Source organism: Daphnia magna, unplaced genomic scaffold, assembly GCF_020631705.1.
Source record: "Daphnia magna isolate NIES unplaced genomic scaffold, ASM2063170v1.1 Dm_contigs021, whole genome shotgun sequence".
NCBI lineage: Eukaryota > Metazoa > Arthropoda > Branchiopoda > Diplostraca > Daphniidae > Daphnia > Daphnia magna.
The window spans coordinates 709,592-724,882 of record NW_025533118.1 but is presented as its reverse complement, the minus strand read 5'-3'; the positions used below and the strand labels follow the sequence as shown (position 1 = coordinate 724,882).

At 37.9% G+C, this 15,291-nt stretch overlaps 2 protein-coding genes and 2 long non-coding RNA genes across 6 annotated transcripts; 3 read left to right on the top strand and 1 right to left on the bottom strand.

Annotated features, from left to right (window-relative positions):
* Nucleotides 1–288: 288 nt before the first annotated feature.
* Nucleotides 289–3,628, bottom strand: LOC116934602. 3 transcript variants are annotated; one of them, XR_006652600.1, is made up of 6 exons: nt 3,520–3,628; nt 3,335–3,432; nt 938–1,364; nt 752–785; nt 524–668; nt 289–449 (listed from the first exon to the last, which is right to left on the bottom strand). It is a non-coding gene; the product is annotated as an uncharacterized LOC116934602 (long non-coding RNA). The 3 variants fall into 3 exon arrangements; XR_006652599.1 differs by lacking the exon at nt 3,520–3,628 and having other exon boundaries at nt 3,335–3,472; XR_006652601.1 differs by lacking the exons at nt 3,335–3,432; nt 3,520–3,628 and adding an exon at nt 1,451–1,552.
* LOC116934601 lies at nt 1,032–3,514 on the top strand. Its single transcript, XR_006652598.1, has 6 exons — nt 1,032–1,171; nt 1,234–1,382; nt 1,436–2,939; nt 2,994–3,094; nt 3,152–3,298; nt 3,351–3,514. It is a non-coding gene; the product is annotated as an uncharacterized LOC116934601 (long non-coding RNA).
* A 1,951-nt stretch (nt 3,629–5,579) lies between the features above and the next one.
* Nucleotides 5,580–8,081, top strand: LOC116935270. The gene is made up of 4 exons (XM_032942610.2): nt 5,580–6,295; nt 6,360–6,494; nt 6,570–6,847; nt 6,944–8,081. The coding sequence occupies exons 1-4, from the start codon at nt 6,052–6,054 to the stop codon at nt 8,024–8,026; spliced, it is 1,740 nt and encodes a 579-aa protein (XP_032798501.2). The 5' UTR covers nt 5,580–6,051; the 3' UTR covers nt 8,027–8,081.
* A 224-nt stretch (nt 8,082–8,305) lies between these two features.
* On the top strand, nt 8,306–10,043 carry LOC123477383. Its single transcript, XM_045180691.1, has 4 exons — nt 8,306–8,671; nt 8,756–8,962; nt 9,032–9,285; nt 9,340–10,043. The coding sequence occupies exons 1-4, from the start codon at nt 8,593–8,595 to the stop codon at nt 9,694–9,696; spliced, it is 897 nt and encodes a 298-aa protein (XP_045036626.1). The 5' UTR covers nt 8,306–8,592; the 3' UTR covers nt 9,697–10,043.
* Nucleotides 10,044–15,291: the final 5,248 nt, after the last annotated feature.

Below are 15,291 nucleotides of genomic sequence, written 5' to 3'. Positions count from 1 at the left end.
TATCGGATAGATCGGGTCAATCGATAATGTTTTTTGCATTGATGAATCGATTGATTGCAATCCATTTGATTGAAAACCCCAATTGAATTCGGGGAGAAGAATTTTTCACCCTGAGCCACGCCTCGATGGCCCGAAATGAGAAACCCGATTTGCAAAAAAGTGCCCCGATTAGCTCGAGGCCGATCCTTAAATGAATCAATTGAAAATATTTTTGGCTGTTGGAAGGAGGTCCGTAGAATATAATTTTCGCACATCCATTGCACTTCCAAGGTGACTAGCCGACGGACATCCCTGGAACTACCCATTGAGTACATAGATATCTAACGGATGTTCGGCCATGATTCGGACATCCGACGGCAGAAATGTGCTATATGGGTTACCTCAACTTCAATGTCAACAAAATTATTTTCCTGCAATCCCTGAGAATTTGAAGCGGAATTTTCAGCGGTCTAAATATTGAAATTAAGAAGCAGAAAGAAAATTAATTATTATTTTAAATCATAAAAAATTGAATCAGGTATACTTTTCGTTTTTTATTATTTTTTGAGGCGAATGATCCCTTCCTCGAATTAAAAGTTTTCCTACCTTTTGGAGGCATTTTCAAATCAATTTAAATACGTTACTGGAAAGACCGAAATAGCCTTGGCCTCCAGAATCTCCAGTCAATCCTTACATTTAAAAAATAATGTTATGGATAAAATTTTAAAAAAGGAAAAGGAAAACTAAACCCAAATGAAATAAATTATGTTACCAGAAAAAACAGTGAATTGGCCTTGAGACTGTTCCTAAAACAAAGAAAATGAAAAATAAGTTAGAGTTAGGGTCTGAAACACTACCTTTGCTTTGCAATATTCTACAAAAGAAGTACGGGTAGGGGATTACAAAATTCTGAATATGTAGGGGAGGGGGGAAGCAAAAGTGCATAACGAACCATTACCTAAGCATCGTCGACCTGAAAAGGTATTGAAGGAAAACAAGCTAGTTGAACCATACTCTCAGTGGTATGAACACGCATTCTCTGGGCTTGCCTAATTAACACCATGTCATTTAGGGCGTTAAAAAGAAAGATAGAAGAAAAGGGAAAAAGTAATGGCGAAAAACGTGCCGATTTTAGCTCAGGCGAACTTCCTACAACAAAAGGTTTTGCGGATATTCCTCTGGGTTTTCTAGAGTAAGTGATAACATTTTTAACTATGAAAATCCTAAAAAGTATTATCTATTAAAATTTTGTAGAGGGCCTATTAAATGTCGAGTGACTCATAAAGTTACTTTCTTAACGCATTCGAATACTTGCCTTTATATAATAAATTTGATTGACGGAAATGGTGACGAAATCCGTCTCAACGTATGGGGCCCGGAGAAAACTGCAAAATAAATTTGAAGTAAGTTTGACAAAATATATAACAATATAAATTGATTAAATGTTCGTGTTTAGGTAGGAAAAGTTCACCTAATAAGAAAAGTTTCAGTTATTACGAGCACTAACGATTACTCCAGGATCTTAAACAAAAGAACGTTAGTGTCAACACAGTCGACTACACACAGCAGCGGCTCCCTACTTATTGTTTCCTACTTAAGAGGTGCCAGGGTCTCTTACATGGCTTTGGATACTTAAATTCCGCCCATACTTACACGAGATTTCCTACTAAAAAAACCTGTTTCATGTAAGAATGTTGTAAGTAGTTAAGTAGGCTCAATAAAGGGTCTAGCCTACTTAAAATTCATTCGCATACTTTTTTTTCTATAGGGCAGTTATGTAATCTTTAGTCAAAAATTCAGCAAATGACTTCTATCATATCGAAATTTGTTGTGGTTATAAAGATATATCCATAAATGGGGTTCAGAAATGAAAAAAATATGTCGCACACCGTGGGATTCGAACATCAGACCTTCTGAGTCGTAATCCGATTCTTTACCACTGAGCTACACTCGATGATATATACGTTGCAAACATAGCATCATATACTATAAAGGTCTGTTGGGTGATAGAAAAATTTTTGGAAAAATGTTTAAGAAATGGTATCATTTGATTTTACGTGCTGAAATTCTGTAATCAAACACCACCGATTGATAAAATTTTTGAAGTTCATAGTTATAATTTGAATAAATTTATACTAATATTAATTTGATTAAATTAAATATCGTTTTCTTAGTTGAAATAGAAAAAGATAGAAAGAATAATGTTCAATTATCTACCGAAAATCATTACCTTTTCTAACAGTGCAACATTATAAACTTCCCGGTATTCCTGTGATGGAATTTGATGTGTTCAAAAAAAGTTGTTGGATTTTCAATTGACAGTTCATGAGTAGTGTTTGATCATCAAAATTCGTCAGAGTTACAAGATACTTGCAATTTTAACGACTTTGATTTAGTCAACCTGCTTCACTGTGCAAGGTACTTAACTAAAGAACTTAAATGGTATAAAAAGTACTTAAATTTGGGAAAACGATACTTAATTTTGGTACAGCTTTTAAATGTAAGTATTAAAAATGGGTAAAGTATGTTTCGCAAAACTTGGATAAAGATACTTAAATTAAAACATACTTATTTCGAATGTTTCATACTTAAAATGCCATTTACCATCTTATTTATAAGTGGGATGGTAAGTGTAAGTAGCATAACCACATATAAGTATTTGCAATTTACAGTAAGTGACTTGAAAACTCGTTCTAAGTAAGAAAATTGCAAATTTAGTAGATTTCCGACCTACTTAATCAATCAGTAGGAAATTTCCTACTGAAATACTTACATTAAAGTATGTTACCGCTGCTGTGCAGTAAGTTTCTTTAAAATAACACATTGTAAAATACATTAAAAATTTGACAACCTGCAGTTGAGTTTAGTGAATGCTAAAGAAAACGAAGAATTTCCTGACTTAGCTTACAATTATATGTCTGTTAGCAGCATTGGGGACATTGCTGATCGAGAAATAATTGGTGAGGAAAATTTTTAAAAAAACTTACTTCAATTAAAAAAATTTTTTTGTCTAGATGTGATAGGGATCTTCTACAAAAAAAAGAAGGTGATACCACTGCAGTCCTATACCAAAGAAGAGCATAGTATTAAAATTTTGGACGACAAAGGCAGGAAGGTGAGAAGTATGAAAGACTACTTTAAAATTCTTAACAATAACTTTTTTTGATTTCAGATGGAAGTAGGGTGATCAACAATTGAACAATTTCTGCAGAATATGAAAATAGAAGAATTGAAGACTATTCTAGGACTCAAAGGAGTGCGACTAGTTAGGAAGGGAGAAAAACTAGAATGTGTCACATTTTCTGACACAATTATAGATGTAAAAAAAATGCTTATTTCAAAACCTTTCACTTACTTTTATTTTATCGTAGATCGATCCGGCATCCAAGCACAATGAAGAACTAAAAAAATGGATGGGTGCTGAAAGTTCAGAAGGAGAAACTGCTGAAGCCACTAAATAAATAATGTTTTCTATTACAATTGACTCGGCAACTTTCTCAAAATCAAAATGACTAATAAATGTGATTGAAGTGAACAAACATGTCTTTCTCAATTCCTGTTCCTTTGTAATTATATTAGATTGAACTAAAAATTGTCTTTTATAAGCTAGTATTACAAAAGATCATGGCCTAATTTGTGTTACAGGAGGTGGTCGTGACTTAAAAGAGCCAAGGCTTTGCCCGCAAGTGCTTCAAATATACCGTAGAGGCACCTGGTGGTGGTTTGGAGCAATATAATAAAATATTTTCGCGCAAGTTTGTTTAAACATTTGTATTGATGCTTACTTTTGACCATGGTATAGGAACATGGTACGCGTTGATGAGAGAGCGTAAATTGGATGAAAACTGGAATCGTCAAAATCGACAACTCTGGGCGGGTGTGTAGCGGAGTAGTCTATTTTAACATGAGGTCTTATGGGACTACCCCCTTTGAAGCCCTATATTTATGTACTTAAAATTGTTTTTTAACTTCTAACATTTTGTATTGTGCGTAGAATAAATTTTTTTACAAAGTACATTTTGTTAATTTTAATAGAAAAATGTAGAAATAATTTAAAAAAAATAAAACTGTCCAAGAATTTTGAACCTTCCTAAACTTTCCACTTCTGCTTTACTGTTCCACATTATCGGTTAAGTGTGGAATTTGTTTATTGATGATATGATTCCGTATGAAATCTTATGTGGACATATTGCAGTATTATATATGGTAGTGACTTCATAGTTCATGGAATGCGATCTTCCAGATTTAGCTTGCAATTCAGCTTTCCCCTTCATAATAAAGGTATTGATGATTACTCTTCCTGTAAATTGTAAATTAGTTTTTTATAATTGAATGCCAATTACTCTCTAATTCAAAACTAGTTTGTTGGTCCAATAATTGACGCCAATAATTGACACCTCTGCGAAAAAGCGTAAGTTGACAGACTTGGCTTGTTATTACCGATTATTTTGATAACGGTGACGTCATGACTCGTAAGTGTGAAAGAAGACAAGACGGAGAACGAGGCAAACACTATATATTGATTGAAATTCAGAAATCTTAGATCCAAAATCCGTTTATCTTTGGCCCACGTTACATGTCCATAGACAATTTTTTTCACAAAAATTGCCCGAAGGACATTAAAGAACGAATCTTGTCCCTGAGGGTATATATGTATATACACCGAAGGACTATAACAATTTTAGGGTGTGGGGTATAGGGGGTAGGGTAGTAGTAGTAGATCTCAGAAGGTTTAATGTCCATTATGTATTTCCATATACGTTTCTTCCCTGAATGACCAATCGTCCCCAAATTTTGTACAAAATTCTGTCAAAATTTGATACGTGGTATAGTGGTTTTTTCATTTGATTCTATTACAGTTTAAAAAAATTAATTTGCGTAATTGTTACCTAGCTGGTTGCCGAATCCGAGGCAGTGAATTCGGTTTTGTTTGCGTAACCTTACAACTGTCAATGCATTGCAGTCAGTGCAGAAGGCTGTATAACAGTCACTAAACAGTAAGTTTTTCTTTAACAAAATGTTTTAAACAGTATATTTTTATATATTTTTTATATTGCAAATTTAAATATATTTAAATATATTTATTTATTTATTATATTAAAAATATTTAAATATAAAAATATGTTAATTAGTTTTTTAAAGTTGAATGCCAATTACTCTCTAATTCAAAACTAGTTTATTGGTCCAATAATTGACGCCAATAATTGACGCTTCTGCGAAAAAAACTAAGTTGAAAGACTTGGCTTGTTATTACCGATTATTTTGATAACGGTGACGTCATGACTCGTAAGTGTGAAAGAAGACAAGACGGAGAACGAAGCAAACACTATAAATTGATTGAAATTTAGAAATCTTGGATCCAAAATCTGTTTATCTTTGGCCCACGTTACATGTCTATAGACAATTTTTTTCAAAAAAATTGCCCGAAGGACATTACCGAAGGAATCTTGTCTTAAGGAACCAAACTTAAATTTAGCAATAAGGCTAACTATTTTTTGGCAAACACAAGCCCATCTCATGACAGGTTGCCTGAACTAAGTTACTAGTTACAACTACACAGCAGCGGTAACCTACTTTAATGTAAGTATTTAAGTAGGAAATTTCCTACTGATTCATTAAGTATGGCAGAAATTTACTAAATTTTCAATTTTCCTACTTAAAACTAGTTTTCTAAATCACTTACTGTAAATTGCCAATACTTAAATGTGTTTATGATACTTACATTTACCATCCCACTTTAAAGTAAGATGGTAAATGGCATTTTAAGTAACAAACATTGGAAATAAGTATGCTTTAATTTAAGTACTTTTATTCTAGTTTTGGGAAACGTACTTTACCCATTTTTAATACTTACATTTTAAAGCTGTTTCAAAATTAAGTATCGTTTTCCCTAATTTAAGTACTTTTAATACCATAAGTTCTTTAGTTAACTACGTTGCACACTGACGCAGACGATTGCTAAATAAAAGTCGTCAAAATTGCAAGTATCTTGCAACGTAAATCTGACGAATTTTGATGATCAAACAGTACGATTGAACTGCTGTCAATTCAAGAGAAATTAGACAGTTTATTATGGCTAACGTTGTGAAGTGCTCTATGTGTCCTATGTTAATATCGAGTGAAAATCCCTCTACGTTTTTTGACCACGTCAGATTAAATCACAGGAATACTGGAAAGTTTCATGTTGTTTGTAAATATCCTGACTGTCTTGACGAGTACAATTTGTACATTTCCTTCAAACGTCACTGGTACAAAAACCATGGTCGTCGTGCATTAGTAACCGTTCCAAACCATCCACTTGTGAATCATGATAGAGGTAACTTGCTTAACTTGAGAAAATTTTTTAAGCCTTATATAATAATACCCTTATACTTGTTCAGATGGGCAGCTGCTGGAAGCAGTTAACGATAACATTCAAATTGAGAATCTTTACAGAGACAACAACATACCTGATGTACAACACAACTCTCATCATCATGTGATTGAAAAAAGTCTGCTGTCAGTCAATGATAATGGTAACTTCCTACAATGGAAAAATTGTTTACTTGCTCCGTCTAATAATCAAAACATTGTTGTGTTTGATAAAATTGATGAAATTCTGGAAAGATGTGAAGAAACAATTGAGCCAGTTGATGAGCACAGAGATAGCACATCAGAGAATTCTACAATTATGCTACAAAATCCTCATCGTGAAATTCAATTGGTGAAAAATGCTGCACCTGATGATGGGGACTTTGGAAATTTGGAATGCTGGGAAGCTGGTATATTACTTTTGCTAAGGCAACGGTACTTTCTCCCCTTTGATGCCTTGCAAGAAGTATCAGTAGCCATACACGAGTATTATGAAATGAAATTGGAAAAATTAAAGGTATGTTGAGATATATATAGTGGTGTTATTGCATCAATAAATGTCCAGTATATATATATATTAGTGTTTGTAAACATTGCTTACTTTCTTTCCCAGGAAAAATTAAGTGCTTTATTGAAGGGGAACCCCGTTATTGGAAGTCAAGAGTTCCAAGACACGTTCCTTCACCTTCGTTACGAGGAAGAGTTGACGCGCCACCGGATAGAAGCTTCATGGAAGAAATATTTCCCATGCATTATACCGAAAGCAGTCATTTTAAATCCCGGTGAGCCACTGTATGACTGGGTGAATGATTATAATCTTGGTCAAATACTGGATGAGGTTTTCGAAACTGGTTATATCATACCCTTCCTAGAGTCCCTGCAACAGTTTCTCTCAATCAGAGAGGTGTTCGAGTCAGTTATGTTAAACTTTGCTTCTAATAACTCAGCAACTGATCCAGTTGATCATATTTCTGACGTATGGGATGGATCGTTCGTAAAAAGAATTCCTCTTTACGTCCAACAAAAGGGTGCTATACTTTGTTTCCAGATCTATATGGATGAAGTTGAGCTGTCAAATCCCCTTGGGAGTAAAAAAGGTAAACACAAAGTCTCGGTTTTTTATTGGGTTCTCATGAATCTCCCCCCTTCATTTCGGTCATCATTACATAGCATTCAGTTGCTTGGGATTGTTAACAGCGAATTGCTAAAGCAACGCGGAGTTGACGTATTTCTCCGTCACTTTCTAGATGATTTAATTATTTTACATGAAGGCGTTACTCTCAATGTCCGTGGGGAACAAAGGGTGTGGTTTGGAATATTACTACATTTTTCCAATATATTTTGCAAAGCTACTGGATTGTCCGGTAATTTGAAATACAGACAAATAGCAAAAATTAAAATTTCAGGGAGAATTTGTCAATCGGGAACAGTGTTTTTGCGAAAATTACCAAGTGATGAAAACCACGCTTTATTTTTCAGAATTTCAGACGCAATAAGTTGTGAAAGAGGCACGTTTTTAATAATGGAACAATTAACAACCTGTTCTTTTTGTCATGACCGTTTGGTTTTTATCGTTCAACCAAAAAAATCATTTGTCATCGTTTCCCCTGATAATTTAAGTTTCAATGTGCCTCTTCATTCTTTTTTTTATTGCCATGATTTGCATGTAATCCCCAATTACTATCATATGCTGTAATTTTTTAAATCTCATTTTATACACATCTGCATCTGGAATAAACTCATTTAGGAAATGAAACGCAGTAATTATAGTTGTAGTCAGAAAAATTTTCCATCCGTAAATGAATTCAATTTGGCAACTATGCTAGAAATTGCTAGAATACCCCATTTCTGAGAAGCAACGCTAAAGGATCACTGGATTAGTAGGTTAAAGTTTGAAGTTCAAAAGAAGTATGGCTAGAAAAATCTGTGTTAAGTTCGGGGATTTCAAATCGCCCGTTAGAGTGAAACTCTTAATATTGCCAGAACCTAATGATAAGCAATGTGACTTGCTATTGCTACGCAGCATGTTATTTAAAGAAATGATGTTTGACATGTCTGTAACAGACTTGGGTGGATCTCTGGCTACACGCGTAGAAGATGTCATGCTTGGGCAATATGACAAAGAATTTGACCTTGTTGTTGATGTAACATCAACTACAGTTTTTTTGAACGGCGAAAAAGACATTGTTGTAAAACTTCGTCCTGTACAGGAATTTTTTTGTTGTTCCGGAAGAGTGCAGTCAGATTCTTGACTTGCCATCGATGTCTTCATCTGAATTTAGTCCAAATGATGAAAATTCCCCCCCAGCAACTTATGAAACTCTAACCATGAACATCAACGGTAAGTAATTAGTATTGAATGTGCATCTCTTATCACTTTCATATAATCTCTGTTGTTTTCATTTTTTCATCGGCTACATTTTAGAAAGTCATACATTAGGAAATGACACAGATACAACTACAGACTTTGTGGACAGTGAAGAGGACAGCAGCATGTTCCAGCCAAGGTTTCACAGCACCCAAAAAAGTAAATGCCTGAGAGTGGAACAATCACACTTGCTATCAAGAGAGACTGAGCTATCGAGTGCTTCTGTGACTTCAAAAAAGTTGCCAAGTGAAGTATGTGAAACAGGTAACCAACATCTATGAATCTTAATTTCGTGTCTCATCAGTTCTAATTCAATTATTATTTTTATTGCAGATCTGTTTATCCTTACCCTCCCAAATGAGGGAGAAGAAGAATGGGAAATCAACCAGCACATCATTGCAGCCATGAGGGCTGGAAAACTGTCGCAACACATAAATGCATTTATTTTGGTGTGTGCAAAACACCTTTTGAAAACTGTGACGTTGGATAAACGGTTGAACCAGCGGAAGAGCATTTATAAACGTTACGCTCAAATGATTGTGAAACAACACCCCTGCCTTGCAGATAATAACTGTGAAGATAACTATGTAAGACTGATCTTTTTTCTTTTAATTACTAGTTTTACTGTTATTATTTTGCAGCTTACTGTGAAACATAAAGTGGTTCGAGCTGTTGGTAATCAAATAGATTCCAAGAAACATGGACGAATTCGCAACTTAAAAAGAAATCAACAGAAGGCGAGTGCAAAGCGGAATTCGGGTGGCCTAAACCAGTATGATGCTGCCAACTCTATTTCCGGCAATTTATCTACTGCTGTCGATGATGATTTTCCTGATCATGAAAGTGAAGAACAGTTAAGAAGAAAGCATGATTTTGAAGCAAGGCGTGAGTTTTTCAAAATTAACAACAAACTTTCTCTTGCAAAGTTATTAGAAAAGACACCGCATTATCATGATTTTGAAAAGGTATTAAACATTCGTTTAACTGTTAGCGCGTGACGTTACATTAGTAACGTAGCCCGTGTGCCGGGTTATAACCCGGGTAATAACCCCATGGGTTGCAACCCATATGGACCTATGGGTTATAACCCATAGTAACCAGGTTATAACCCATATGGACCTATGGGTTATAACCCATAGTAACCAGGTTATAACCCATAGTAACCAGGTATACTACACTATAGTAACCCATAGTAACCAGGTCACAACAGTTAGAAGAAGAGTCGTGAGCTAATTTTTAGCGTCAGCAGGAATTCAGAGCACCAGCAGCATCAACATGATTTATTCCGCCGTTTATATTGTGTGTTGGTTTGTTATTGTTAATAAACGAAGGACTTTCATGTTGATTAATTTTCCTTAATTTGAAGTAGGATGGTTTTGTGGGTGCATTAGGCAAGTAGGGCTTTTGTGAAACTATGTAGAACTGATAAGTATGGATACTATTTAAGGAGGTTGTTCCCAATAGAAAATAAGTATGTAAATTAATTTTAAGTAAGCTAGACCATTAATTGAGCCTACTTAACTACTTACACCAATCTTACATGAAACAGGTTTTTTAAAGTAGGAAATTGCGTTTAAGTATGGGCGGAATTTTAGTATCCACAGACATGTAAGAGAGCCTGGCACCTCTTAAGTAGGAAACAATAAGTAGGGAGCCGCTGCTGTGTACCAATCAGTTATTTAATCCAAGGGATTTCTGGGTTTTTGAACCACGCTTAAAATTTTTGATGTTAATTTTCTTTAATTTCTGAAATATATGCCACTTAAATTTTATGAAAAACATTTTGTACGATCATTACTTTTCAATGTATTGAAAACTTTAGCTGGTTAGCTGCAAAATCACATGTTTGTAAATGAATCAAAAAAATTTTCCGAAAATTTTCAATTACTTTATCTATCTTATCACGATTTTTAGCTAAATTAGTTCATCCATTAATAAGTGAAGTGGCGCAGCGGTGGAGTATAAGACAGCAAATCTAAAGTTCAATGGTTCAAATCCTAGCACGGCTAATTCTTATTTCCAAAAAATAACCTCAAGTTACTGAATTTTTCAGTAGCCTATAAAAATTAAGTATCTTATAGAAATTAAGTACGAAAAAAAGATTTAGTAGGCTGGCCTTTTTTAAGTATCAAAAATTAAGTATTTTGTCGCCGCTGTGTAGACAAAATTTGTCTAGCGGGTTTTCTTTAAAAATTGTTCTGAAAAAAGCAAATAATTTGTTTTGAAAATAGGTTTGCCGTTCAACCGCCTTCATAATCCCCCTGAAGGTCACTCCTCTTAGGCCTCAAGGAAAAAAATAACGCCTCTTATCGTCTCATTTTTCGCGAACGCAAGACACCTTCATCGAGCGACCACTCATTACTGATAAAAAAGTAAAAAATCACCCCTTCTTTTTCCAACTTCTATCCCATGACCTTCAAGGCCACTGCAATTAGGTCTTAGATTAAGCTAATGTTTGAGTTGAAACAATAATTACAAATTTATTTACAATTACCCGTTGAGATGGCTAATTTTTGATTTATGCTAGTTGCAGTAGGGGAGACCGGGGCAAGTCGGTACACGGGGTTAGTTGGTTATTTCATTTTTTTAAATCGCGGTTAGGTTGACATCTATTTTCGAAATAGCCAAAATATTAGATTTTACAATTAGATATCTTTGATGTGGTAATATTTGTCGTTAGCTGCAGACAGTCGTCGCAAATACGCGAAAGCACTTTCGTCTATTCACTGTTAAAAAGGGTTTTATTTTTCGAAGGTTTTCAACCTTCGAAAATTTGTAGGAGGTTTCGAAAATTGAAAAACGTAAAAAATACACTGCGAAATTTGAACGTAATAAACCTTTTCGTTATTTGAATGTTTGAAACCTTCGATTTTCAAACTGCTGTCTAATATCGACGGTCTAACGGGATTTTAGCGTACTGAAATAAGAAAATAACATACTTTTATTCGTTTTTACCATACTTAAACTAAAATGATTATACTTATCAAATTGAACATACTTAAAAAAATAGTAAAGTTTTTAGATAAGTATTTTTAAAGAAATTAAGTACTTAAAAAAATAAAGTGCCATAAGTCAACGTACTTTATTTTTATTTACATACTTATTTGTAAAACAACATTTTTTCATTAAAGTATTTTATAGAAATGCAAGTGCTTTCATACTTTTATTTCAATTTCTCGTCGCCTACGTTACCTCACACACTCACATTTCTCAATTACCTCACATTTTTGTGAGGAAACAAAAAAAATTTTCTAAGTCCTTATTCGAATCCCCAATATAAATAGCAAAATAATATATTATATATAAGAACAATTAGCTAAGTGGTTAGAGCGGGTGACTAGCGATATTGTGGCAAAGAGGTACAGTATTCAAACCCCACCGAAGACTTGCTTTTTTTCGTATTTAAGTATAAGTACTCTCCAACCGCTGTTCATTTTTCGAAGGTTAACTACTTCGAAAAATGAAAGTTTCGTTTGGCGTAAATCGAAACGTGGAAACTAATTCAGTTTTCGAAGGTTATTAACCTTCGATCTGGGTTGTTGACAATTCGAAGGTTTTTTCGTTCGAAAAACGAATGACTTTTTTAACAGTGCTACCGTAAAACAAGAATTACGCAGAAAAATTAGAAAAAAGAAAAGCCCATGGTGTTTTTAAATAACAATATTTTTTACTTGTACTGGTGGCGAAAAAGGTGATCGTGGCAGTTAGCGAGGCGTCGGAGTGGGCCGCTCCATTAGTCGTCATTCGGAATGCAAAAACTGGAAAAATTCGTATATGTGTCGATCATACACGCCTAAACAAATTCGTGTTACGGCATACCCATCCAACGCGTACACCACGCGACGCGGTAGCGGAAGTGGATAGTGAAAGCCGATATTTCACAAGCTTCGATGCGGCCAACGGGTATTATCAGATACCCCTCCATCCCTCCTGCCAACATCTGACTACGTTTATGACCCCCTGGGGTCGATACAAATTCCTTCGCGCGTCCATGGGATTATGTTGTTCCGGGGACGAGTACAATCGGCGAGCGGATGTCGCGTTTGCAGCATTGTCTAACACCGTGAGATTGGTTGATGACTTGCTGCGATTTGACCGGACATTTCCAGCCTACGTCGCGGGAGTATGTGCAGTATTGCAGGCAGCGCGGACGGCAGGAATCACCTTCAGCAAGGAGAAATTTCGGTTTGCTCAATCCCGCATTTTCTTGGGTCGGATATGATATCCGGCACGGCGGCATCACCATCGAGGAAGAAAAACTAAAAGCGCTGTCGCATTTTCCCAAGCCAACCAACGTATCAGAGCTGCGTTCTTTCAGGGGGTTGGTTGAACAATTGACGGGCTTTTCTACCGAAGTGGCGGCGGCCAAGAGTCCCCTTTGTCCCCTTCTCAGCACGCGCAATCCTTTCGTATGGACCGAAGATCATGATCGGTCTTTCGAGGCTGTAAAGCTGGCCCTTATCTCTCCGCCTGTGTTGGTGCATTTCGACCCCATGCGTGAAACGACAATCCAGGTCGATGCCTCGCGCAAACACGGTATGGGATATGCGCTTTTACAACGACATGGCGATTCCTGGAAGCTGGTGGACGCCAATTCTCGCTGGTTTTCGGATACGGAGTCGAGATATGCAGTGGTGGAACTTGAGTTGGCGGCGGTGGAATGGGCAATCCGGAAGTGCCGACTTTACTTATCCGGATTACCCAATTTTACATTGGTGGTGGATCACCAAGCATTGGTGGTGGATCACCAAGCATTGGTGGCCATATTGGATCGATACACGTTGGACGCTATCGATAATCCCAAGATCCAGCGCCTGAAGGAGCGTCTCTCCCCGTACGCCTTCACAACGGTATGGCGGAAGGGAAAAGACAACGCTATTTCCGATGCATTATCGCGGGCACCTGTGAATGATCCGGCGGCGGACGATGAATGCGTCGGAGTGGAGTTGGCGTATTCTGTGCGTCGCATCACACTTCAAGGCATCAGCAGCATTTGCAGCCCACATGACGAGTCGGATCTCTCGAGCCATTTGACGGATAATCTACTTGAAAACTTGCAAGCGACGGCATCAGCGGACCCCCATTACGTCGATCTGGTGGCCGCCGTGGAATCTGGATTTGCTGTCGACCGTGCGCGCACCCCCGATCACATCCGGCAATTCTGGTCGATTCGGAATCATTTATCAGTGGATAACGGCATCGTCCTATACGGTTCATGAATCGTCGTACCCATGACGGCACGTCAGGACATGTTGAACAATCTGCATGCGGCTCACCAGGGCATTGTCAGGACGAAAAGGCGCGCCCAGCAGACGATCTACTGGCCTGGAATCACGAATGATGTGACCATGCTCATCGAGCGATGCGCTACATGCCAGGAGCGTTTGCCGAGCAATTGCCAGGAGCCGATGATGTCCGACCCGTCACCAACGTACGTTTTCCAAGACGTGTCTGCAGATTTATTTCAGCACGGATCATGTGCTGGTGTACGCCGACAGGCTATCCTGTTGGCCGGTGGTACATCAATGGCGACGCGATCCGACTGCACGTGAAGTGGTGCAAGCCGTTGTAAGTAATTTCGTGGAACTGGGTGTGCCGATGTGCTTCCGATCGGATGTCGGCCCCCAATTCAGCGTCGGAATTTTCCAGGAGGCTCTGAAGCGGTGGGGGGTCGAATAAGGCAATTCGTCGCCACATTACCCCCAAAGCAATGGGCATGCGGAAGCGGCGGTGAAGGCGGTAAAGGAGTTGGTGGCAAAGCTAGCACCGTCAGGCAACTTAACATCGGAAGCCTTCCTCACCGGACTCCTAGAATTCCGTAATATGCCGCATGAAAGTGGTTTATCACCGGCCCAGATAGTTTTTGGTCATCAACTTCGGTCTATCATACCAGCCCACCGGTCATCGTACGCGAGCCAATGGAAAGAAGCGATAGCGGCACGGGAGCACAAGGCGGCAGCTGATGCTGCAGTCCGCTTTCGTTGCGACGCCAGGACGTGCCCTCTCCATCCGCTATCCATCGGTTCGTCGGTAAGAGTGCAAGACCCGGACACAAAATTATGGGACCGCGTTGGTGTAATAGTGGCGATCGGGCGATACCGCTCGTATCGCATCAAATTTGCGAGCGGCAGCGTTTTGTGGCGAAACAGGCGATTCCTCCGCTTGTTGGTTCTAGCGACATCGGTGGAGGAGGTGGAATCATCTTCCACGAGCGGTGTTGGAGGTGAAACGGCAGCAGGCAATCCCGATTACACGTCTACTGGGCAGCGACCACTACCGGCCCCATCGGGTGCGACGCCTCGCAGAAGCCCCCGCACACGCAAGCCGCGAGTCATTATTTCTGTTTAATTTGGTATGTGAAGAATGTATTCCTCCCCGCAATTATCTCCATGTTATGTTCCCACTATCCTCCAATCCCGTCGACGTGCGTGGTATTTCCCATGTATCTTCGTCGCCTTCATCTATTTTCTTATCGTTGACCCATATTGTCTCCGGCGCCGCCATTCGGTGAAGATTGACCATCGCTGGAGAGCGGCGGCTCGGGAAGAGTTGTTGTGTATTTGTGTGGATCATGTCTGTCAAGTGTGCATGTG